Source organism: Calonectris borealis, chromosome 1 (assembly GCF_964195595.1).
Source record: "Calonectris borealis chromosome 1, bCalBor7.hap1.2, whole genome shotgun sequence".
NCBI lineage: Eukaryota > Metazoa > Chordata > Aves > Procellariiformes > Procellariidae > Calonectris > Calonectris borealis.
The window spans coordinates 87,863,410-87,890,555 of record NC_134312.1 but is presented as its reverse complement, the minus strand read 5'-3'; the positions used below and the strand labels follow the sequence as shown (position 1 = coordinate 87,890,555).

The 27,146-nt window shown below is 39.8% G+C and overlaps 1 protein-coding gene across 7 annotated transcripts in view; it reads right to left on the bottom strand.

Annotated features, from left to right (window-relative positions):
• Nucleotides 1-27,146, bottom strand: part of MAN1A2 (mannosidase alpha class 1A member 2) — a 151,071-nt gene that overhangs the window by 11,275 nt on the left and 112,650 nt on the right. For all 7 annotated transcript variants that reach the window (XR_012676183.1, XR_012676184.1, XM_075165734.1 and 4 more), the window contains 3 exons: nt 22,388-22,503; nt 13,889-14,108; nt 4,262-4,434 (listed from right to left, as the gene is read on the bottom strand). Coding sequence is in view for 5 of the 7 variants with exons in the window: in XM_075165734.1 (XP_075021835.1) it covers nt 4,262-4,434; nt 13,889-14,108; nt 22,388-22,503 (509 nt within the window). In the remaining 2 variants the exon portion in view is untranslated. The remainder of the gene's footprint in view (nt 1-4,261; nt 4,435-13,888; nt 14,109-22,387; nt 22,504-27,146) is intronic.

Below are 27,146 nucleotides of genomic sequence, written 5' to 3'. Positions count from 1 at the left end.
GTAATCTGGCAGTAACTGGGGTCTAAACTAAATGAGTTTCATATAACCAGGCACATAATCCTAAATCTAGACATGAAGGTTGTGTAACTGCAGAACCAGATTAGCCTGGAAAGTAGAGACACTTAAAAGAATTCAGTGGCCACATGAGACAATCCAGTATGAGCTCCTGCTAGGATGTTGTGGCAGGTGCACACACAGGGACAGTAAACAGTGGCAGGGATATAATTTTACTTTTGCACAGGGCTGTGCATAAAGACAAAATTGGAATATGCAATTCTAGAATTCACTTTTAAAGAAGGATGATGAACTGATGTGGGTGCAGACATTTGGAGAAAACGCTTTACAGTGGGAGACAATACAATTTGTTTAGCATCTTAAGTAGACTCAGTAGTAAGCTTATTACAATCTATGAAAACTCTTTGGAAAGAAAACATGGGGGAATAAAAGACATTTTAATATGGTATAGGAAGTCATAGAAAAATCCAGTGATTGTCAGCTGAAACTAAACAAATTCAAATGGGAAATAAAGCATGTATTTTTAACAGGATAAGTAATTAAATAATGGAACAAACTACCAAAAGAAGTGGATTTTCCAGTTCCCCTTATTCAAATCAAGAGTAGAACAGAAGAATATGCAATAATGTACTCTTTCCAAATACACGTGTCTCGGCTCAAAAATGATGCAAAATGAAATTTCAGAGCCTGTGACACACAGGGAGGTCAGAGTTGATCTAAGTTCTTTGGAACTAAAATTGGAGGTGCCTCTAGATCAGACCCCAGCTCCCTCAGTTCCTCTGAGGGTGTTTTTGTGGTTCACGTGTGACTCTTCTCGACTATGCCAACAACACGCTCATAAAAACTGTGCCAGTTTCTTCACCAGCTTGCCTCCCCAAAGCATCTCTCTGTGGTACTCACAGCTTCCAACCCATGAACTGTGAACCCACGTTTCTTTCACCTCCAACCTATGCCTGGCTCTTTTCTGTCTACTTTGCTTCACTAAGTAGAGAACTACAGGTCTTTCCACTCCATCTTACTGTCAATCCTCAATTTGCCTGAAGTTAGCCCGAACTTGAGGTCTTGTATATTATTTTTACTGTATGTAGAAACTGAACAAACCCTGCAGCCTCCGTGGTGCAATCCTACTTAGTCAGATACGGAAGTCCCCAACAAATAGTTGAACCCTTCTTTCACACAGCTTAGATTTGTAATTGGCTTTACATGCCTATTGTGAAGTGGTGGCTCTTATTGCTTTCAAATAATTAGCCTAAAAAGGATTTTAGTCTGTATTTACCCTGAATATCTTGCATGCTTATTTCTGTAATACTTCAGCCAACCCCCCAGCATACCATCATCCAATTTGGCTGGCCCGATACAATTGAGATGGATGTTGTCTCTAGTGCTAACAGTATTAGGGTGAATTAGCCTTTTTTTATTAAGAAAGAGATAGAAGCCCTGTCACAGGGATTTATGATCACTGAGGGAATATAAGATTCAACTTCCTGGTTTTTCCCCACAGACACTGGATTTGGAGAGATGTGACAAAACAGGCCTTGGTCAAAGCACACCACCTGCACTAAAATGCCCAAGTTTTGTCCAAAAATCTAGATAACAAAGCCAAAAAGAAGCTGCCAATGGTGAAATAGATAAAGTACAGTATAAAGTTCTGCATACACACACAATCCAGCCCTCTGCGCAAATTCCCATTGATAAAAGGCAGAGAGAGATCTGGCCTGGCAGTGCTAAAGAAACTTAAGTAATGCAGAATACTTAAAAGCCAGGTCGTTCTGCAATGTATCCTGGATCACCTCTAAAGAGTTCTTAAAATGACAGAAGCAGACCTCTAACATATCGGTGAACTAACCCAAATCCATTTGGGTACAGATGTACTCATCCATTCAAAGAAGCAAACAAGGGAGACCACCAAGAACTCGGTCATCAAACACCAGGTTACACCAGGTTTAATGTAGAAAAGTAAAACCATTTAGAACTCAAACAAAACTCAGAACTCAGAAACAAAAAGCTTCCCAAGCTTCTGTGTTAGTATGATGGTGGGGGAAAGAAAATCTGTAATTGTGGGAGGGAGCGGTATGCAAAACCATTTACGAAGAGTTCAAAAGTATTTTACCGCTATGTTGGATAAAGAAACTCTTTACTGAGGAAGCAAGCAAAAAAAGGCACTCTGTAACAACAGAGGCAGTTAAGCACACGGGCTGCTTGATTTACACAACTTCCATCCAGGTTGACAGAAGGATAAAATAAAATCCTACCCTGCACACAGAGAAAATTGGAGGCAAGGGAGGAGGAAGGGTGGGTTTGGTTTGAAAGCATTAATGGGGACCAAGATATGAAGGCAAATGGAGAAAACTGAACAAAATGCACTTCAAAGACATGCTTTGCAGTGTGCTTAAGAGACCGATCCCGGCCTGAAAAATTTACATTTGTAAATTCTTTAACCTAGTACAGAGGACCCAATCTCAGCCTGGATCATCCAGCCATAACTTCTGACAGGAACTGGTGGTAGATCAGTAAGCATTTGTAGTACACACACTGGTAAAGAGCAGGTTACTAAATCTGTTTCTTTTAGAAACATGCATAGTTTGGGCAGGAGACATGATGATGTGACTCAATGTTTGATGTTTTAGAGAGAGCGGCAATGCATTCTGGAATACAAGTATGACAAATGTGGAACCTGTCTCCAGAATAATATAATGTTGGTTATAACAAAACAGTCTACAAGGCAAAACCTAACCAAGACTAAGACACAATTTGAAAATACTTGGACTCATCTACGTGATTGTAACTGCGCTGAGGGAAGAATAGGGATGAGCTCAGCTAAATATTCTGAACCTGCCTTAACCATCTTCCACTTGATGAACAGATTCATGCTTCTCAACAGATCTCTTGCTCCAAGTACTTTTTCTGGGCCTCTTGCCTCTGGAGCAAAACTGGTTTTCACCTGCAGTTTCTCCAAGCTCTTGCTTCGTCTCTTCCTTTGCTCTTCCTTTATCTCCTTTGGCTGTACTCAAAATATTTCATTGGTGTCTTGTTATCTTTAATGTTTATTCTCATCTCTGAAACTGGCTTTGAGCTGTGTTTCCAAAGACTGCTGGAGCTGTAGAAGGAAAGTGGAGGAGCTGCAGTAATCCAATGGCCACTCAGATCTTGAAGATGACCAGAAACTGCTTGGCCAGCAAGTGAGTTTTGCACGACCCCAGTACAGACCAGCAGGTGGAAGCAGTGAGAAACATGAGACCAGAAAAGACTCACAAGTTCAGCCCTAGGAAGCATTTAAAAGAAGTAGTCTTTTGGGGATTACAAATAAATTTTACAATTAGAATATTATATTGTCATGTGAAAATGAAGCCTCGTTATTCATACAGCCCATAATCTATGACTATCAGACAAAGGAGTTATCCATCTACCTATAAAGGATGAATGATGGAAGACCATGAGCACAGATCTGCATTGAGAGTCTTACAATGAATTTGCGCTTCTGTAGACTAGTATAAGCATTTCCAATGAGAAAGACTCAGAAGCATTTTCACACTTGGGAATTTGATTAAAACATACAACAACTAGATTTAAACCCAGGAAAGCAGTTATAGAAAAAAAGCAAAAATCTCTAAAATACCTTAGCAACAATTTTTAAGTTCTGCCTTATGTGCCATTACTTATTCACTTCCCTTTCTGGTCTACTTGTACTGATGTAAATTTTTGTTATAATTGAGTAAATCTAAACTGACTGGCAAATTTTCTTCCTTCCAAGCAGATAACTAAGAAAAGAAAGAGGCATGATACCAACCCAAATATGCATAGGTACATGCTATCTGATCTACAAACCATCTGAGAACTGTTGTCCTACAGTTTTAATAGCCGACTAAGAAGGAACCGTAAGAATAGCTTTGTCTGTTAATCTAAACTGAGTGCTAACACATGCTTAATAAAGTTATTTATAATATGCTTTCATTTCCCAGGTTAAATTACCTCTCTTGGGGGCTGTGGACTACTGACAACAGTAGGAGCCATGACCAGTGGATTCTATTTCCATGCCTAAAACCCATCAACTGTATAATGCTGAACACATTTCTCATCTGTGCATCTGATTCAGCAAAACAGGAATAACTGTGCGCACCCCTATATGTACCCCAGGAACTCATGAAAATCAATTACCACTTGAAGTGTTTCAGTACCACGAGATTAAAGTGGCTACAAAAGGAAAATACATAGAATTTATTTACTGACAGATAATTAACACATTTACCTGCGTTGCCTCCCAGCCCCACTGCCTGTACTTGGGATCGTGGGTGAATCTCCACATATACCAGTAGGTCTCAATCACCTCTGGTCTTAGGATGTAATACTTCTCATTCTGCCGCACTGCCACCGCCTCTACGCCACCATCAAATTTGAATGCTTCTGGACCCAGCTTTAATGCTGCAGAAGAAAGGAAAGAAAAAAAAAAAAGAAAAAATTTATTCCTTACCAATCTTTGCAGGAAGGGTGGCTAGGAGGCTGCTATATCCCAAGCATGTGAGAAAAGCAGAAACTATCTTGCCTTTAAGCAGTCTCATAAATATTTCCTATTGTTGAGACCTATAATTTTTCTTATGAATAATTTATCCAATTCCTGTGAGAAAACTACCTATCTTGACAGTAGTACAGTAATCCTCTTGAAAATTAATGAAACGCTAAGAATATAAACACATTAACACATTCAATTATAGGATAAAATTAAAGTGACCCGACATCAGTTCTTTACAAGCAAAAGAAAAACAAAAAAGGGTCAACAGAGGTTTTGATGTCCTTTGATCCCACCCAGCACAGTGGGAAAAGATCTTCGAACAAAACCAGGTACCACCATCTTAAATAACCTGCATCTTTATCCAAACTCTCTTGGTTTAGGGAAGTGCTGTCAGGCCACCGTAACTGATGTGCTTCATAATGTGATCCTCAAATAAAGGGTTTACAACTAGGCAATGAAAACTTAGCCATACCTGAAAATAAATCTCTGAACTAAGAGATTTACTATTTCAGCCCTTAAAGGAAGCTGTAATGGCCCTGTGCCAGCATCTGGAAGACTATTCATATAAGGAAAAGGTACCTGTAGAAAAACTGTCTATAATATGAAGATGCAATTACATATATTTTTTATTATACAGCTACACATTGTTCCCAAATTTGACATAAATAATGCACTCTTATCTACAGCTGCACCTCACCCTTTGCTTTGGCAGAGAATTTTTAAGGCGCTGAATTTTGAAGCTGCACTCGAGCTTTAAAAATTATCAAAGCAATTAATCACAGGCTCAAATTAACCATGGTCTCATGAGTCTGAAAGGGGAACCTTAGGACACTACAATGAAAAATATGAGCACCTCCCAGCGCATGAGAAGAAAATCTCCAAAAAATGTTCCTTGATCTTTTTGTTTCAAGCGAGTACGGCTCTGGATGTCAACAGAAAAAAGCATCACCCTCTGCTTCAGCCACATGCTGGTAAGGAAAACTCCGTCAAGAAATGTTTATGATACTTCTTTCAAAATGGGCCATTTTACCAGTTTCAGTAAAAAAAAAAATTTACAAATTTTACTGCAAAATCAATGAGATTAGATACCTATCCAAAATTGAGAAGACAAGAATGGACCAGATGGAAGTTCTGTCTGGTCCAGTATCATGTCTCCAACAACGGCCAAGATCAGACAATGATGGAGAAGAGGAAGAACAGGTCAAGTATATGAGATACCTTTTTCCAGCTTCTCTACCAGTCTGCAATTTTTTTGAGCTCAAGGCTTCTCCCAAACTAGACATACTTTTTTATGTGGTCAGTAATTCTCATTAGATTTATTTTTCCCAAGTACTTATCTGGTTTCCTTAAACCTGTGTAAGCTTTAAGTGTCCAAAACAACCTCTGCTAAGGAGTTCCACATCTCTAATACCTCTTTGTTGTAGAACCACTTTTTTTGTTCTTTTCCATTTTCAGCTTGGTTCCTACTAGACTCATTCAATAGTCTCTAGGTCTTGCCTTGGAGAAGAGAGTGAACAACTGATTCCTATTTACTCTCTCCAGTCCCTGGTAATTTCGCAAATCTTGTTGTATTCCACCTAAAATGTCCCTTTTCCACACTGAAGAATACTATCCAATTCTGTTGTTCCTTGAATGGAAACTGTTCCATACCTTTAGTTTTCCTTTTAGCCTTTCTCTGCAACTCTTCCAATTCTACTATATTCTTTGTGAAATGAGAGGACCAGCGTGAATACAGCACTAAAAGTGTGGACAAGATTAATACAGTGACATATGACATTTTCTATTTTGCTCTTTCTCACTTTGTTTTTCCTGACTGCTACTGAGCTGACATTTTCATAATCTCAAGAGCAATTTCCGGAGTTGTAATGGTCAGTTAAGAGCTCATCATTTTATATGTGAGGTTAGGAATAATTTTTTCATAGGTGCCTCACTTTACATTTAACTACACTGAATTTAATTCAGTAATTTATTACACAATTACTCAACCTCATAAGGTCCTTATGTAATTTTTCAGCTTTCTTTCATCCTTACTATCCTGAATAGTTTTTTTTTTTCAGTTATCAGCACACTTACCTTACTGTTCCTGCCCTTTTCCTAATAATTTTTATATATGTATATATGTATATATTTTTATTTATACATATACATATATTCATATACTAAAATATAAAACGTAAAAATACTATACATTTATATACTTCTATACACATATTTGTATAAACATACTATACATTTATACACATCTATACACATATGTGTATAAATATCTATCAAATATATCAGAGTACCACTGATTAACCACCATTCATCCATTGCAAGAGCTAACTATTTACCTCTACCCTATTTGTTGTACTACAACCATTTTTCTTCTCCATGCAGGTATTTGCTGCTTATGCCGTAGCAGCTTAATATCCTTAAAGGGCCTTAGTAGAGGACTTTTGAAAAAGCCTTGTGGAAGTCAGGTGAACCACGTCTGCTGTATTACTCTTATCCACCAGGGGAGCTGGACTTCAGGCAGTGCTGGTGATGCATCACCTACAGAAACTGTGACACCTTCTCTTGCTTTGTAGCCTGCTGGTGCATTAAATCTTTAATTATTTACTCATATCTACTTCTAACGTTATTAGGCACTCCAAGAAATTATACCAGCCAAGGATGGGTGACCCCTGCATATTGTGACAATCTCACTGAATTTTTATCTGAAACCAAGGATGCAAAATTAATCACAGCACTTCTACTAATAGCTGACTAAAGTAAAGAAGCTACTATGAACACAGTACTTTTCAGGGGAGCATTCTTCTAAGCAAAGAACCATCTAAGGCCATTTTACAGTGCTATAGTGGTCACACTTTAATCCAGGCATTTTAGTACTAATGGGGCTGATAGGCTATAGTCTAGGCAGGGAGAGCAGATGAGAAACAATTTCACATCATACTGCAAAATTGCACAGCTAAACCAGTACCATTTAAAAGAGATTTTAACTGATTTAAAGTTGACTTCAATGAGACCTGTATTTAGCACTGCTGAAAATAAGGGCAAATCCTGAGACTTCTAGATAAATATTTATATATCTAATTTCAGAAATAATTTTGAAAACATTGTTTAATTTTTTGTGCGTTCCTTTAAGACTACAGTCAATCTAACGACAAATTTCCTGAAAGTAAGAAAAGATTCATAATCATAACAATACTTTCTAGGCTCTAACTCATAAAAAAATTTGAGGAGGAGAACCTCCAAGATACTTTTGTTTGAGACTCTCTGAACCATTCCATCAATGTACATTGTTATTTTATACTTCTCATGAAAACCAGTAATTAGTCTTGTTTCTTCATCTTTGCCTGTTTAGCTGCTTACTGAGGGTCTTGGGACAGAGACCGCATCTACTTATACCCTTACAATGTCTCAGCTGAAATGTTAGTCATCTGGCTTATGCATTGGAATTGTCACACATATAAAACCAGCTAAAGCTGTACCCAGATTCTGAGGACAGTGCTTGTCAAGAAATTTTAAAGATGTGCAAAAAACTTCACTCTAAAATAATCTGTCTGTAGTCAGTCAATACTTTACATACTATCAGCTAATGGCTGGGAAAATTCTTATGTGTAAGGGATGGTATATTTTACTAAAAATACTGTGTGCTATAAATCAGCATATGCTGACATCTATATAGATAATTTTCCCTATTAATGTAACCTCTACAATACCTATGAAAGCTAATTATTCAGATTAATTTGTTACTAGTCTTTCTATTCTTTCAATTTCATGGGACATCTTTTTTTTTACCATTTATGGATTTCGCATTACCAGTTATTTTATGTCTTTGCCATGTTTCTCGGTGGTACATGTTAAGCATGTAAAACAAAGAACTAATCCCCAATAACTGGAACACCTCAAGATGTGCAGTCCACACACAAGCTTAAACATTGAGAAACCTTGCACCCTAAGCACATGAAGCTGTATTCTTTTAGCCTTACCAGTGCCCACCTACAGCACTATGATGCCTTGTGCAGTGCCGGTACATGGGCATACAGACCAGAGCATGCCTTCCATCTTTGGTTCTCTCAGTCTTCTCTCCAAATCGAGAGCACACTGGACTACAGAAAAATCTTGAAATCTTCTGTTATAGGATGGGAGATTTAGGATGACTGCAGCAATAATCCAGCAATAGATTATGGTACAGAAAATAGCAGAGTAGGTAGGAGGCAGCGGCACGTGTAGCTTACACATCACAAGACTATTCTGGCTACAGTTTAGTTTTCTGACTTTGACTGTCAACAAGCCTTTTCAAATACTTCGTGTTTCCAAGGGGTGCCACATGCATTCACAATTTCCTGAAGAGAAGAAGAGCCTCAGGGGTCTCATGCTGATAAGTTCCATGGATCCTGGAAACACAAATCCCTTGCTCAGAGGCAGATCAGAATCACGCCTGTACCCCCTGCCTTCACCTTCTGAAGACCATCAGCTTCCTCCAGCTGGTGAATTAGAAAGGCATCCTACAGGGAGTGCTGTAGACTGTTCCTCAGCTTAAGCAGGATCTACGGAGATTTTCACAGAGCCAGGGCAAGGGCTTGAGCTTCTCAGGGTATCCCCAGTCATTTCTCCAGCCTACAACTCAGGAGTCTGAGATCTTCTCTCAGATATTCCTGAAGAACACGGATAGCTGAATCAGATTATCAGAGAGACTGTGTCCCTGCGTAAACCCCTCATTGATTACATGGCAGTGATGCCAGTTGCCTCTGGGACATAATGCCTGTGGATATACACCAGCAATGGTCGCAAGGACTTTCCAACTTCTCTGTACTAATCGGGACTGTGGAGCAGACAGCATCATGAGAGATGAAATGGGCAACTTAAGTGCTGACAGAATGCAATCTGGTGGGAAAGGGAATACAAAGGATGTAGCAACATCTAGAAGGATTAAGGCAAGACTTGTAACAAGCTGTCACAGGTAGATAGACCATGTTACATTTGGACAATGAGACTTGGGCCTGATGTGAGAAAATAGCGTGTGTAGCATAGCAAAATTTTCTCAGGGGGTAGGTCTGGAAGACTTGCTCCCAAAAAACGGCAGGGTGTCGACTCAGTTTAACTTCCGAAGCTAAAAAGCCCCAAGCTAATTTGAAGGGAATGATTAACCTGCTTTTAATTACTCCGTCACTTCGGTAATTTCACCCAAGTTGGGTTACTATGATGGCCAGGTACCTTATGAAAAACCTCAGACCTGTACAGAAGTCAAGCAACTGACTTTTGAACTGGAATGGGTCTGTTTCTACCACAAGACATACCTCTTGTTATCTGTTTTGACTGAGATGTAGAAAAAAGTATCCTTGAACTCAAGAGACAAAAGTCCTTCTCCTCTCTGCAGAGCTGGGATGATCTCCTCCATCACCATTCTGAACTGAGCTTATGTTTGAACACATGCAGTCCTCGTAAGTCCAAAATGGGGTCTCATTCTTCCTCCACATCTGCCACTATGAAAAAACTATTCATCTTAGTATTGATTAATCCTGACTAAAGCAGCAGCAACTACCAACAATAATGGTGTTAGGTAATGAGGAAGAAACTGAGTCGTGTGGGCTGAGATTGAGTATCTTTGCTTGACCCAGCAAGACATGTAGGCTGTGGCCTCTCTAAGGTAGCTTCACAGATCTGAGGTTGGTCTTATTCATACCTTGGGAGACGTGGCATGGTGTCAAGCCAGCAACAATCTGTCCAAAAGGTGATGATGTGCTTTAACTTGTGCCACACTTTCAATCAAGTTAAGAAATGTCCTAAGATCTTCAGCAAGCCCCAAAGATGCATTGTTAGCATCCAAAAAACCTGCAAGGGATCACTGATACACATTCCAGGGGACTAAGGAATACCCAAAATGTCAGTGGAAAGCTCTCATTCCAGTGATGTCAAGGCTAAGGCGAATGAGTCAGTCTACAACATTACTGTGCAAATCTGTGACCACGTGGCAACTTTTGCTGGTTACATGGCAAAGTGATTGCTGTTGCCAAAACAGAAAGAAAGGATGCGCAGCAGAGGATATTTTTTCACCAGTAAAGAGGTGAAAAAGCAGGATGCTTTTTTATCTGCAGGGTGGTCCTCAATCCTCCCCAAATAATTTGTGGCAAAACATACATCTTTTCATCATGCGTCTGGGGAACCTAAAAGAAGTATTTGAGCTGGGGAATGGGTTAGAATACGTTTGGGAGCACTGTAACCCCGCTAGGCTTGTGTGGGATTCCTGCAATACAATCTGCTCCTCCACCTGTCAGCTGGGAGAGGAGGGTATAACTGCCTGCTGGGGCAATGGCTCCTAAACACCATGAAGATCTACTGCTGAGAGCACAAACTGGATGGCGACAGAATGCTTGACATCAAGGGTAGACCAGAAAGCGGAGAAGAATTCATAATGGCCTGTCTAAGTCCTCAAGGGTCTTAGAAGCTATCGACAGAAGCAAATGCATCCAAGGGATCAGAGAGACGGTCTTAGAAACGATGAGAGTCTGGGCAATAGTAATTCAACAGATGACTTCTCACATCAATTGTGATAACTTCAGTCCCAAAGGCAAGTAAATGAAGAAGAGAGGCAAACAGACAAGAACAAGGGAAAGGGCTATATTAGCTTGACAAAATAAGTAAAGTCTTGTTTTGTTAAAGAAGGCTGAAGTCACCTCTGCTCTGCCTTATAGACGGTGATCGAGTCTGTCTGAAGACATAGGGTAACATATAAGAGGGGAAAGTGACCTGAGAGGATACTATTATTGCCTTTAAAAATCCTAACACATCAAGAACCTCCAGCCACAAATGTCATGGCAGAAAATCATCTCAATGCTAAAAAGGACTGTCACTGCAAGACAAGAGCATTTTACTTATTATCACACTGGTAAAATCTGTCCAGATCGAAATTACTCCAATGGAATTTATCTGAAAACCCAGAAGTCCTGGAACCTAAATCATCTGTCATGTCACCATGTTTATTTATTTGTGCAAGACATGGAAAGCATGATTTCAAACCAGAATTTCAGCAGATGGTATTCTATGATTTATATGATAACATTATTGTAAAGACAGTAGCAAAAATACAATTCAATTTGCCTGAAGCTTTCTGAAATATCAAATTCTTTTTTTTTTTTTTAAACAGGCTGTCATACCTGCAATATGTGCAACAGGTTGCTGACAGTTGGCAACATAACACCTTCCTTTTCCAGAAGTGCTTTTATTCTGTGAAATTCTGTTTTGATTTTGTTGAGACTGGACCTTTAAACAGCATTTTTTCTTTCTTCATCCTCAGCCCTTATGGAAATTCAGGTTGCTTCATAAAGTAGTATTTTTATACGACAATATTATAACTAGGCATATACTGCAGTTTATTATGAGCAACCCTGGGAAGACACAGGAAAGGACAGCTCTTTCGGTTTATCTGAAGAAAAGAGCTCTCTATCCTCAGCACACAGTCTCAGCACCTCACTGTCCCCTCTGGGGACACCAAATGGGGCAAGAGTTCTCCCAAGTCTATAGGAGAAAGAGATCAGGCTCTCCCCTTTGCTGACTGAAACATAAACCTAACAGCTGAACCAGGATGACGGTCTGCCTTCTGAAAGAGGGTTTTTTCTGCAGCCAGCTAGTTCTGTCATTAAAGTGTACAATTATGTCTCAAATCCTGCTGTTAAAGCATAATGAAGAAGTTGACATTTTGCACCTAACAGTTCTTTATTTTCTTTGAAAAATCAGTCCAGGGGAAAAACAAAAACCAAAACAACCCCCAAAAAATCCACATTCCTGAGACTGCATGACTGAACAAAAGAAAACTAGGGCACTGCAAATTTATATCTGTCTGTACAACTTTCAGTCTGTTTCTTGCATGTGTGTGTTCTTACACAGTCATTAAATATGTAACCAAAACTTTTATCCCCCCCATCTTGTGACTTATTTAGGGTACAGAATAAACATCTGAAGGAATAAAATTAGAACTGCACAAACAACTGTAAATTTAGCATTGCTTATTTTTAAGTGTCAAATTAAACATTTAAATGCAGTTTTTCAGAATGCAACAATAGTTACTTATGCCCTACCTTTTTCCTTAAGCATCCTCATATTTTTTCCTTCTACTTTTTTTTAATGCTGTTGCTACCCAGGTAAAAGTATCACTTATGTGATTGAATTCTTTAAAATGAGAGGCAGTTATACATTGATACTACATAATCCTGTGAATAAATACATGAATTCTCATCTTAAAACTGCCTGAGTTTTAGTTACCATTACTTCTACTAGGAAGTTATTTCAGAAGCTCCCTTCTCTGATGGCTACACAAAGCCATTTCTAATTTCCAACCTACAATTTATTCATGGTGAGCTTACAAATCCTGCTCTTGGTACAACTGTGTTGTTTATATCTTAACATAACTCTATTTCTTTTCAGTGTTTACCCCTTGAGATGACAACAAATTTATTCCCTTCTTTGGCATTATTTTTCTAGTCTGAACAGGCCCACCTCTCTTTATTTTCCCACTGTAAGATAAAAGCTCTATCGGTCTAATCATTCTGTTGGTCCTTCTCTGCATTCGTTCTGCTTGAAATTCAGATTTGTACAGCGTATTCTGGATGACAAATTATACGTGTCTTCTAAGGCAGTGTTAATATACTCTAATCTCTGTTGAAAATTCTTCACCTGATACAGACTAGGCCTGCACTGGCATTTTTCAACTCCCAGTTTAGAGAAAGAGCTCCTGCCTTTTTTCTAGTGAACTACTTATTTCTGACAGTCCAGTCCTCAAGATCTTCCTGTTTACTATTCTGAGACTCTTCTGTTTTAATTGTGTCTTACGACTTTATGGCCACTGTAAGTGTAATCAGCTATTAAAGATGTAAAATAAACCTGGTCCAAAAGACTGAACTTGAGAAACTTCCAGCCCAAAAGTGAAGTCTGATATTGCCTCCTCACTAATCAGATCTTTGGCCATCTCACAGTTTGCATACTAATCATCCTCTCTAGTTTAATTGTACTTACCCAGAATGTACTATTACTAAAAACAGCAAAAGGTGTATTTACAAATTTTTCACTCTACATAACTGTAAGAACAGTATATATGAAATGAAAAACTGCTCTATATATCTGGGAGGAGAAGAGTTCACACACACTCCTTCCTCCCTGCACCTATATAACCTATCTTAGCTGACTGATTCAAAAACAGGGATAAACGTGCAGGAAGGAACCCTATAAAGTCTGGTTAGTAAATACATGGATGTTAAAAAAATTATACTGGTATAAAAACAGTGCATGTTAGACAAGGCATAGGTCCATAACAAATCTTAAAAAAAGTTATGATAATTTCTGTATTTCAACTACAGAAGTAACTAGATTAGCAATAGATCTTACTTGTCCTGTCATATGACTCATGACACGTATGTGCAATTTCAGCTCCAAGCTGCAAATAATGTCCAGCTTTATCATCTCTGGAACCATCTGCTCCAAGGGCAAACATTCCCCCTGCAAAACAGGTCAAATGGCCCATCTTTCTTTCAAGGTGCCCGTTCTTCCACTCCCCAATGAAGGTCAGTCCTCCATTGGACTTTCTGATGAGATGTTTTTCTATGGCCTACAAGAAGATTAAGAGAACTTTCAAATACTGTTTAACATGCAAGTTTTACATAGTAACTCTCTTTCAAAGAATAAAGTACCGTTTTCAAAACAAAAATAATTTTCTTCTTCTTTCAGATTAACTTCTGATCACTACAGGAAAAAACAGCTATAAGAATATCATTTCAATGCACACAAAAAAATACCCTAACGGCTAAACGATGCTAATGAGATCAAACATAGGAAAATCACAAAATAGAGAACATTGCACTTCTAGCTGAGAATTCAGTACATATTTTATGGCTCAAATAATGTTTGTCTACCTGTTAACTCTGAGAAGTACCTATTTGTACTTCTGTGCGTACTCAGAAAATACATTCACATTGGAAACTTTTGGTCAGCAACATATATAAAGGCAGCACCTGCACTCTCAGTCAGTCTTTAATAGGAAGTGACAGGAATGCTCCAGCCACCTTCTAGCTGCTTCTCCACAGCAGCTTTCTGATTGCACATGGTCAGAGGATGGGTGAGGGTTAGAGCAGCTGTTCACAAAAAACATTATTATTTTATAGGTGAGGCAATGGCTGCTTTTTCTTTGCACATTTGTACCAATATATGTTGTTGCTTGTGACTTATAAATGGTATTCTTCTGGTAGTAGGACAGATAATAGCTGATCTAACTTTCCAAAGTTTGCAAACTACATGGATCAACACATTTACTTAAGCCTCTTTCAGAGAGGTTCACAATCTCCACCAATCTACTGCAGTACTTACTATCTGTAGCATCAGACAGTTTTTCTTGTAACTAGAATCTCATTACAGTTTGAGTCCTACAATAATAAAGACAATTATCTTCTTTACCATGGAGACATTATTCCTATCTTCTTTCCAGAATCTCCTTTGTACTTCCACACATAACCATCTGATGGGTTCAAAACTTCCTTCAAAGTGCATGACCTGTGACTGGTCAGAGTACTCCAAGGCTGATTAGAGCTGAAGGATTAAAGTGCCATTAAAAAGGCGTTTACTACTCTCCTTGCCATCCACAAGATCTATTACAGAAGTGAATTACTATACCTCTCCATTACTTTTCTGGTAGCTACAACAAATTACACCCCAAACGTCCACAACTCTATTTTGCACTAAAACTAGATATACTGAGAACACACAGGGAGAAGATCCCGCATATAACTAAAGCAGTTATCATGGATGTGGAGGTCACGTCTGCTGCACACAGTTGTCTCCTTGCTATCTACACAGTGCAAACTATGCAGTTTGCTACAATACAGATTCAAGCAATAAATACATAGATTAATCAGCTTGCAACTTGTAATTCAGGTTTAAAAGTGGACAGTGAAATAGCTTTTCCCTCTAACTAAAAAAGGTGAGACTGTCTTTTGTTTTCAACAAAACGGACAAACAAAAAACTTCAAGCTCTTCTGTGACTGTAGTAGGTATTTCAACTTTTTTTTTTTTTTAAGCTGATGCTTAAGTGGTACAGGACTGTTAAAGCAGCTATACTGAACTCAGCAATATTTGATAACATGGAAGTCCTCCATCCAGGTACTGAAATAACATCTGACAGCCTTCCAAAGTTTTCTTCAACAAAAAACTTTTCTAAAAACAAAATTATTGTAATTACAGTTAGAAAAAGTAGAATTTGTAGGATTAGGAGCCTCATCTGGGGAAGACGATAATATAAACGGTAATCTGAAATAGTTGTGTTTCTGGATATGTATGTGTTTCTGTATGGTTTTCTGAACATGTTCTTGACTTGAGATGCTGCAGTGCTTGCAGCAACTTTTCTGTATGGTTATAGCGATGTGAATCTACTCCTCAGCCATGTAGCCAGTGAAGATCTGGCAGTCCCCATATGGCCAAGGTGAATGTACTAGCTAAAAGCCAATGCAGTGGATTACAGGGAGAAGACTACGTTATCATCAGTGTATCATTATCATCAGCTCCTTACTTGCACTGTTGGACTGAGCCATCATTTGGATGGTGAAATTTCTCCGCTGCCCTCTGTTGAGCCTGTGTGTTCTGCGGGTAATGAAAGAGAAGTGCTGGTCTGCATTCCTGTTGGGTTAATTTCTCCACTAATACCACTGACAGATCTGAAGTTTGTGCTTATGGCAGGACCCAGTGAGAAGAACGCAGAAGTAAGTGACAGATCAGAAACTAATAACTCTCTGACAGCTGCCAGAGTGGTTGTCTAATAATCATGCAAATTGGCATCGAGGACTGGCATGATACTGTGGCTTCTGCTGCTAGGGAGCCTGATAACTGTACAAGCCTCATTTGTTCTGAAAGTACTGGTATAGGAAAGATTGGACCTGCTGAAAATTCCGCCACTGAAGATGATACTAAGATCTGCAGCATTAGGTCTGTTGATTCAATTATCCTAGACTGTGACAAAACTGACATTGTGATGATTATAGGATTTTTTTTGACCATATGGTACATAAAAGTTGAGGAGTCCTCTTTAAAGGAAAGCCACTTTTACTATAAAGAGCAAGAAGGCTTAAAAGGGTTATTTATTTCCTGGAAGAAAACATTTTTTTTCCAAATGTTGTGTGAAATTCCCTTTTGAATTGTATCTTTTTGTAATTTCATAACTGTTGAGGAATAAATGGTTGCAGGAGCATTTCCAGGGGGACAAAATCACTCTGGTTGGCACCAGGAGAGCGAGCAAAGGCCAAATTTATACACTTCTCCATGAGCTACTCCTTCACTCTAGACTTGCTTTCAGGGTTTGACTGAAGAACGTAATCTAGGTGCAATGTGCCCCCCTTCTGAATAGAGAACACATCTTCTGAACTTGAACATCACTGTCTTGTATAAGGGGTAGTTTCTGAAATCTGAAAATCAAGTTCTGTCAGCTACTTAATTATTAAGTTACATCTTAAGAGTCACAAAGGAAGCATCCCCAAAAAGAAAATAAATGCAACACTCTCAAAATTCTTTATCATTCAACAACCCACTGCTTGCTAAGTGTATGAAAAGGACAATTAATATTTACAGTAATTGACAAGGAACAGCTGGGCATTGCTGGGAGCACTGCCTAGTGGACAAGAAAAACTTGAGCAGGTTGGGACAGACGTGTCATTTGTATCCTGGGCTGGATGCCTGGGGCCACAGAGCACTCCAATAGGTACTGTAAACCAATGACATCCAGCTGGACCATGATAATAGGTACTGTAAACCAATGACATCCAGCTGGACCATGATAATAGGTACTGTAAACCAATGACATCCAGCTGGACCACAATGACTATACATGCACTAGGACATGTATACGTAAGCTCCCAAAGAAAAGACTTAGTTCATATCAACTAAGAGGCTTCCTTAGCCTGTGAAATGCCTGAAACAATAGGCTGAGATGTGAAAACAGAATGTTCTCTATCTGATGTTCATGCTTTCTGTGATTTTTACGACTACAAAAAATAGCACTTTCTGAGCTGTCTTGCAGCAGTACTTGCTATGTTGTGATAGTCAAACACATCGTTGAATCCTTCTTTTAGCTATCTAATGTTGTGCAATAAGAAAGAGCAAGGATCACATTCGTGAGCCCAACAGATTAGATTACTCAAGGCAACAGATCAAAAGGAAGCTTCCCTATCCTCTGGCCAATGTGAGAAGGAGAAAAGACACTTGAAACCAGACTAGCTGGGAGGTCCACATGACGATGTTGAAAGCAAAGTTAAGAGGCCCATACTCAATACTTATCGCCACAAAAAAATCTCAACGAGTTTCACAATTTCAGCTTTTATCACAGCTGTGAATCTACATACTAGGACATTGAAATGAAATGTCCTTTACAGTGGAAGACTGCACTAATGTTATATAGCACAGAGTGGTCACAGATACAGAACTTGTTCGTACTCTTGTTATGAAGTATGTGGTGATCTTGATAAGGCTTCATATGCCATGGACTGGAAATCATGACATCTGAAGAACAGATGCCGTCATCTTTCTTCCTCTTAATACCTCCAAGGAATGGGATATCACTGCCTACTGCAAAACTTGAGAGTGAAGGTATGGTTGTCTATCTTCCACTCTCTACCCTATAATAAGCTAAGGGAGTGAAGTGTGGCTGGACAGAGACCTTTTTTAGACTGGTGAGTGCTGAGAACATTTCCAGCTCTGTGCTATGAGTGGGAAGAATGTATTTTACACCCTTCTCCTTCTGCTTGCATAAATGACGCAAACAGCTTCTGCTCCAAGTTTTGAAAAACAAAGAGTAAGAAGTGTCAGCTATGGAGGAATACCTATGTTATGGGCAACAACAAAAAAATGGTAAGGGAATGGGCTCTTAAAAATATTTTAAGATTTTAAATAAAAATTCAAAGTGCAACTAGGTAAAACAAATCCTAATCACTGACTCTTTGCCCCTGTCTTTCAATATCAAGTAGGACCTGGGATAAACACAAACCTTGAATCAGAAGGATGTTCCACAGTGCATAAATCAGTACGGTTCATGCAAGAAGGGGCGGAAGGAGGATCTGGGGAACTACAGGCCTGACCTCGGTGCCAGGGAAGATTATGGAGGGGTTCGTTTTGAGGGTGCTCACAAGCCATGTCCAGGACAACCAGGGGATCAGGCCCAGCCAGCACGGGTTCATGGAAGGCAGGTCCTGCTTGGCCAACCTGATCTCCTTCTATGACCAGGTGACCCGCCTCGTGGATGAGGGAAAGGCTGTGGATGTGGTCTACCTGGACTTCAGTAAAGCCTTTGACACTGTCTCCCACGGCATTCTCCTAGAGAAGCTGGCGGCTCACGGCTTAGACAGGTGCACTCTTCGCTGGGTAAAAAACTGCCTGGACGGCCGAGCCCAGAGAGTTGTGGTCAATGGAGTTAAATCCAGTTGGCGGCCGGTCACGAGCGGTGTTCCCCAGGGCTCAGTACTGGGGCCGGTCCTGTTCAATATCTTTATCGACGATCTGGATGAGGGGATTGAGTGCTCCCTCAGTCAGTTTGCAGATGACACCAAGCTGGGTGGGAGTGTTGATCTGCTCGAGGGTAGGAAGGCTCTGCAGAGGGACCTGGACAGGCTGGATCGATGGGCCGAAGCCAACTGTATGAGGTTCAACAAGGCCAAGTGCCAGGTCCTGCACTTCGGCCACCACAACCCCCCAGGCAACGCTACAGGCTTGGGGAAGAGTGGCTGGAAAGCTGCCCGGAGGAAAAGGACCTGGGGGTGCTGGTCGACAGCCGGCTGAACATGAGCCGGCAGTGTGCCCAGGTGGCCAAGAAGGCCAATGGCCTCCTGGCCTGTATCAGAAACAGTGTGGCCAGCAGGAGCAGGGAGGTGATCGTGCCCCTGTACTCGGCACTGGTGAGGCCGCACCTCGAATACTGTGTTCAGTTTTGGGCCCCTCACTACAAGAAGGACATGGAGGTGCTGGAGTGTGTCCAGAGGAGGGCAATGAAGCTGGTGAAGGGCCTGGAGCACAAGTCTTATGAGGAGCGGCTGAGGGAACTGGGGTTGTTTAGCCTGGAGAAGAGGAGGCTGAGGGGAGACCTCATCGCGCTCTACAACTACCTGAAAGGAGGTTGTAGCGAGGCGGGTGTTGGTCTCTTCTCCCAAGTAACAAGAGATAGGATGAGAGGAAATGGCCTCAAGTTGCGCCAAGGAAGGTTTAGATTGGACATGAGGAGAAATTTCTTTACTGAAAGAGTGGTCAGGCCTTGGAACAGGCTGCCCAGGGAAGTGGTTGAGTCACCATCCCTGGAAGTATTTAAAAGACGTGTAGATGAGGCGCTTAGGGACATGGTGTAGTGGGCATGGTGGTGTTGGGTTGATGGTTGGACTCGATGATCTTAGAGGTCTTTTCCAACCTTAATGATTCTATGATTCTATGCAGATTCAAATGTACACGGGTGGGTTTAGTTGAGAGAAAGCCAAAGAGGAAACCATCCGATGCTTGCACTGCAGGTCATATCACACATGAAGTTGGAGCAGCTCAGCTCTTTCTCCCTCCTATCCACAGTGTGTTTTCATCTGGTCCCAAATTTGCTTTGCTGCGTCTCCATTCAGAGACAGAGATTTGTCCATACAAAATGTTTGCAAGACTGGGCTTACAGTGAAGAGGATGAAAGGGAAAGTTTATTTCCGCTAATTTTAAAGTGCTCACAGTTTAAGAATCAGAATAAAATATTTCAACAGTAACCACAATGGATGTTAAACATCAACTGCTGAACATTTTTAAACTCACAGGACTCAATAAACTGTATTTTAGACTATTAAAAGTACTCAACTAATGTTTTGAACTATTAATGTGGACTTTAAGAAATCCTGGAAAGCTAAGGAAGTTCAAAGGGAAGTTCAAAAGCTTTATTCTTTAAATTATTTTCTAAAACATTTAGATGTTATATTCCATATTTATCTTGTAAAATGTAGTTCTACTCTAAGGAAGTTCAAAAGCTGATGTTTTAACAGTATTTTAAAAGGTTAATAGAACAATCATATAAAATGAATGATGTGGTTTCAAAAATGCATGTTTTATTGACAAGTGCATGCTGATATCAGGAATTTCAGGAATTTCCTTGGTATTGTACAAAACATTAGTCCTAAACAAATTCAAGGCAGCACATATGAAGTGGATTAAAAGTTGGCTTGCTAGAACAGTTCAAAGTAAAACAAAAAATTGTGAAAAATCCTCATCCCATGAAGATTCTGCACAGATACTTTTATTCAGTGCTAGGCAGCATTTCTACCAATGATCTGCAAGAAAAAAAATGCTAAAAAAATTTGCAGATGACACAAAAATTGATGGAGCTATAGATCGTGATAAAGGAAAAGTCAGTCCTGTAAAATCATTCAGAACAAGTGACAAAACGGGTTTTGCCTGAACAATGGTGTTTTAATAGAGATAAGTATAAGGGTCACACATTGAGGAATCAGGAATGTAAATCACAGTAGTAGGAAAGCAGTAAATCAAAAAGACTATAACCAACTTCAGAGTAAAACCAACTGGAAAGTGGATGACAGTGTGAGACAAAGGTTAAGAGTGCAAACACAGCTTTTGGCTGGCTGAAGAGGAGAATACCGAGAAGAAATCAGGCGATGACATATTAGAAGAACCATTACATTCTTTTCTCCGTACTGAAGATACTGGAAAGTACTTCGAAAAAAGCTTAAGAAATAATTCAAAATCTGTTTTATATTGTGAGACTAAAGAAAAGAATGCCTTTCTCCTTCAGGAGAGAATGCCTATTGTACCTTTGTTAGCAACCAGCTACATGATGCAGATAACTAAAACAATTTAGGGAAGGAAAAAGCTCAAGTAGCTGAAAGCCAAATGTAATCAAATTCAGGTCAGGAATAAGACATATTACAGCTTCAAAGCAATTTTGGACTAGAACTTTCACTATATATCTTTTAAAATGTGAATTTTGAAAACTCCAAGAACAGGCGTTTTGCTTTAGGAGAGTGACTGCACTAAAACTAAGCTTTAAAAGCTTGTGTTGAAAGAAACATGGCATGCACAGAGCATGGAACAAGTTAGGCACCAAGCACGTATCTGCACTTGGACAAGACTACACAGTCCCTGCTGCTGTTGGTACCACAGCTAACTTGACTAAAACTAGCTTAGTTACTCTCTACATGTCTTAACTGCAGCATAGGCATGTTGGCATATACGGGCACAAGCGAGCCTGATGAAAGAAGATGCCTGTGTATGGGGAAACTAAGAAAGTAAGTGCTGGGCAGCAAAAAGCTCAGAGCCACCACAAAAAGGCCCCCACCCCAAATCCCACTAAACCATCCTGCAGTATTGCCCTGCTTGGGCAAGCACTGCTTGATCTGTGAGAGGGAGCAAGACCACATCACAGAAGAACCGTAGAGCAAGGAATAGGTCTGAACTACATTTTACAAGACAAATATGGAATATAACATCTAAATGTTTTAGAAAATAATTTAAAGAATAAAACAATTCAGGACTTCAACTCCTAGAATGATTCTGAACACTGGAGAAAAGTGACTTGGTTGTTCTGCAGAAATCTTAGGGTTGTTAGATGTCTTTCTAATAAACTATAGCTTGGGCTTTTACATTATACCGTTTTGGACAAGGTGATTATTTTTAGCACAATAATTCTGCATCGGATATATTCCACAATAATACTTTTTAAACAGAGTGAAAGCTAGTATTATTAATCACTTGATTTCTTAAAACTTACATAATCAAAACAAGTCCTGTGGTTTTTGGTTGCATTTTGGTTTGTTTGTTTGTTTTTTTAAGCATTAAAGATGGTTTTTAAGTTCCACTGTATTGGAAAACTCAATTAATTATAATCACCTCAATTGCATCGTCGTACATTTTCCTTGCCTCCGTGTCCATCTTGTCTGACATAAGCCAGGCTTTCAATAAATATTCATAAAAACTGTCTCCCAGCCCGCCCACGGATGTGTGATCTGTAGGAGGGAAAGAGGGAAAAAAAAAAGTTGAGGTTGTTATATAATAGCACCTTAAATTTATTCAAAATATAAACTTACGTTTTTAAGGTCTACTGTTGTAAAATTATCAACATTTTAAGCCTGTTTAGCAGGACAAAGCTGCATTGTATCCACTATCCCCTCCTAACTTACTTCATAGGCATGGAACCTGCTGTATATGTTCACTATTTGTCATTCTGCACAGGTTATCCCTCACATCAAAAATGTAATTTACTCTCCGTTTTTACTTCATTCCACAAAACCTAATTGTTTTGCTGCTAGGGCTTGGGGTTTAATTTTTTTTTTATATATGTAAAAAAGTATGTATAAAAAACCTGTAAGATCTCTGTATCCAGGATGCAATCAGGTTATGTGGCTGGCTATGAACTGCCATGAACTACACAGAATCCAGTCTTTCCAGGAGATTTTTATTTCCAACAAGGTAGTTACTTAACAGACTAATGAATTTCTCAAAGTAGATGTTCTTACTTAAATTATTTCAGTCAAAAGGGAAGCAGATTGCCTTTGCAGTGTACAACACAAGTCCTGCTCTGTTCCACCATGCCTAAGCAGCCATGCAGAGCCACATCATGTGCGACAGGGTAAGGCTGCTCGACTATTAGAATCTACCACCACGTAAACTCGACCTCCTAACACGCAGATTTCTTTTTTGTTACCTTTTTCTTTTTTCTTGCAGAGGTTGCCTTTCACAAGTAGAGTCATCGCTATTCTGTGCTGACAAATCACATGAGAACTACCTACGTTTCTCTTTGGGTGAACTATCATACATCCCCACAAAAAGCCTACTGATGGTCTGACTCAGTCTCAGAGCTCCTGTTCCAATCACGGTAAGCACTCCCTCAGTACACCTTTCATTCAAAAAGCAGTACACTCTGAGAGTTAATAAGTGACTCCAACCAGAACAGCACATAACTTTTTCTTTCCCAACGTTACAGCCCCCAAAACGCTGGCACCAGAACAGTCTTAGTCTGCTGAAGCTAGGCAAAGGAAATGTTTAAGACCAACTTTTTCACAATGCCAGAAATTCACTGCCCTAAGCATGGCTGTTACAGTCATGCAAGTTCTCTTTTACCGGGTGAAAAAAAAAGAAAAAAGATATGGTACTTCCTTTTCCAAAGTAAGTGGTATTCTTCACAGTCTTTCTGGGATAAAGGTGTAAAAGAGAGGTTGGAGCTCCCCTTCTGTTCCTTTTTCCTTCAAGCACCGTCCTGCCCTAGCATGTCTGCTTGTCTCTGAAGATGTGAGTAGGAGGTTAGAGCTGGTAGATGCTTCTATCCTAACTCTTCTAGCTGCCTCTTGACTCCTCTGCTAGTTACCAATGGACTTCTAAACAAAGGAAGGAGCAAGCGGAAAGCCTGTAGCTTTCCCATTTGGTTTCAGGTTGTGAATTTGGAGCAAATTACTTCATACCCTTCTCTTATATCTCAGTATCTCCTAGACAGTCTTTTCACACCCGGCTACTCAGTGATTTAACTACAAATAATGAGTTTTCATAAGCTTTCTAGCTCTGAGCTGTAAGAGGGCATTCAGGTCATGAGTCACTTTCTTCCACAAATGCAAGGGCTAGAAATTACTCCTTCAATGCACAATTGCACTCTCAAGTAGACACAAGAACTAAGGGTCTGTGGTTTTCAGAAAAAAATAAACAAACCGTCCCTAGACTTCAAAGTTACGACTCATGTCAGCACTTCTCAGGGACTGTCTTCACAAGAGATACAGTTTAAAACTGCTTCTGTTAAGCTGCTGCCTCCTCCCCAGCTGAGCTCTGTCACTTGAGTCAGCGCTGCTCCTCTGCCAGATTTCTTTCACAGAGGCACTCAGTCCCCAACCAGGACAGGGTTGCTGAACCCTCAGCAGGGTTCGTCTTGTAGCAGCTCCAGCTGGGTTTGGGGCAGGAAAGAGCAGGAAAGTGAGTGGAAAAGGTTTATTTCCTAAACAGAGAAATCCACGTTCCAGGTGAGTTTCCAAAGACAATTATCAGAAACATGCCCCATTTCATGTCTAATTCTTCAGGCAGTCATTTGAGAACTGCTTTTCTCTCCTGTCAGCAGCTCTTCTCCTCCTCCACATTGCTTATCTTAGATAAAGGCACAGGGAACGCGGGAACCAGTAGCATCGGGACACGCAGGACTCGGAGCCATTCCCTAGACAGCCTTTTTTGCACCTTCTTCATGAGTTCAGAGAAGAGAGCTCCACAAGCCTCTCAGATACAGATCCTTCTCCCACTCAGCAAGTGAGAAGCAAAGATGGTAAGGCTAAGTAAGGGCTTCGGAGGGCCTTACAGTTCCCGGCAGCAGTGTTTTCTTTATTCCTGTTTCGCATACCGCATTCCAACTCTCAACTAGCAGGAGTTTTCAAGGCTCCTCTCTCATTAAACAGTGGGCTCCTCTACTCCCCAGCTGATGCCTTTCACGGTTGGACCAGAGGGTAGACCTGTCAGAAAGGGCAAACTGATTCGTTCCTTCTCTTCAGCAGCAGGAAAGGGACAGATGAAATATTTTTGGTGGTCACACATGGTAAGACATCACAGACAGGTATCTTTCACAGAGAAGGGAAGCAGTATTTCAAGGGAGCTCACTGCATTGAGATACAACTGTCTTTATTTCCCTGACCCCTCCCCATCTGCAAAAAATAGCCGAAAGAGGGTGGAAGTGAAAAGGAGGCCACCATAGCAGCTGAACTGAGGTTTATGCACAGCAAGTTTTCCAACTTCTACAGCTGCATTAACTGCACCCTGGCAAGATCTTCTGCAGGTCTTCTACTAGTGTCAGAAGGTGTTGCTAAAGCAGAATTTGCTACATTTTGTGTAAGGACTATAACTAGAAATGACTGAAGATTAAAACACTTTTTGTGACAGATTGCGGGACTTTGACAACTTGCTATCACCTAGAGTGGAAATGCTAAAAAAATATTTTTCAAGATTCCTTAGCAAATATATAGCTGGTGAAAACTGTAGATTTGGGTCATCACATACCATTCTCTCCTATAAACAAAGCTCCCTGCCCAAACTTATCATCAGAAGGTCCATGGTGGTTATCACTCTCTCAGGCTATTTCAGCTACAGCTCAGATGGATTCAGAGATTAAACTCAGCTCAACTCAAAATGTTTTGCTCATAAAAATGTTTTGCACGTAAAATATTTTGAAGTTTTTCAATCAGCCCTAACCTTGCATGTCAATCCAGAGTACTAAAAAGGAACAAGTTGTGATTTGAATAACTGAGTTTACAATAGCGTCTTGGCACTAGGTACTCTTCAGTAGACAGCTGCGAAAGTAAGTATTATGTTTAAAATATTTATAAGTCTTTTCCAAATTTAAAAATGGATTTAATTTTTCATGTATTTGACCTACAAGAATTATTTGATTAGCTCTATGTCATTTAAAGGTTTTTACCGTGAAGAAGTGTTTCACAGTGAAATCCTGAAGTAAAATTCTTTCCAGATTAAGACAAATATAGCAAAGAGAACAGAAGTATGAGGGCATATCAAATATGGCAGAAGCCAGATATTCTGTTCAATGACATGTATACATTTTTAGAACATTCATTCCTTCCAATCAAGACAAATTAAGATATTTTCTTCATTCCCCATTTTTTCAAACGTAGGCCCAGATGACTGGGATAAAAGGATTCCAGTCAAGGATTCCTTGGGAAGTCTTATTTTAAACTAAAAGACACAGTAGCTGCAGTTGCAAAGAATACCTTCAACTATTGCAACCAAAAGCAATTACAAAAAGCCCTGTATTTTTTCTGGTTTGTCACACACTTGAAAGCTCGTTGTGTGCAAACCTGTGCAGTCAGCCTGTTCGTAGGCTTCCTCCTTGCCAGAAAGAGCCAAATAAAATCTTAATAGAAAGACAATGATATTTACAGTTCATAGCAACATTTTTGCTCAGATACTTCAAAAGATTTACAACCTGTAAAATATTGGCATTTTTCTTCTTAATAAACAGCACGCGATTAAAAAAACCCAATCCATTTCATAGCAATATTTTAATGAGTTTTTAATTTATTGATAAAAGATCTATATTTAGTTAAATATTGTGTGTCAGCTAATATTCCAAAAATCACATCCACCTCTTTCCCACAGACTGAGTGGAGGACCTTCTTTCAAATTCTCACACCATCATTATCTAATATTTCTAAAGCTAGTTTCACTGCAAATTATCTTATTCGTATCAGCAGTCCATTAGCTCACCGCTGAAACAGTCTCCTCTGATGAGAACCAGGACAATTATTTCACAGCAAACCACAGAAATACATAGCAGGTCAGAAAGGAGCATACATGCTCTCTAACTGAAATGACAATGAATCTCAGCGTGAGATAGGAAGGAGAGTCTGTGGCTCTCTGGTGATTTGTTCTCTGTAAGTGAAATTGTTTCTTTACAAATCTGGGGAGACAAATCAACTTGTTTTTCCTCAGCTGGCTCTTCAGGGTGTGGGCAGCAGGGTTCCCCCTCCTCAATTACAGCTGAGGCACTGTGACAGATCTGGCTGTTCTTCCTCGCCAGGACTCATTTTTGGGGGATGGTAGTAGATAATAGGGATACTAGGCATTCACGTAGCTCATTCTCCTTTCTCGTACCCAGATCTACCTAATGGCT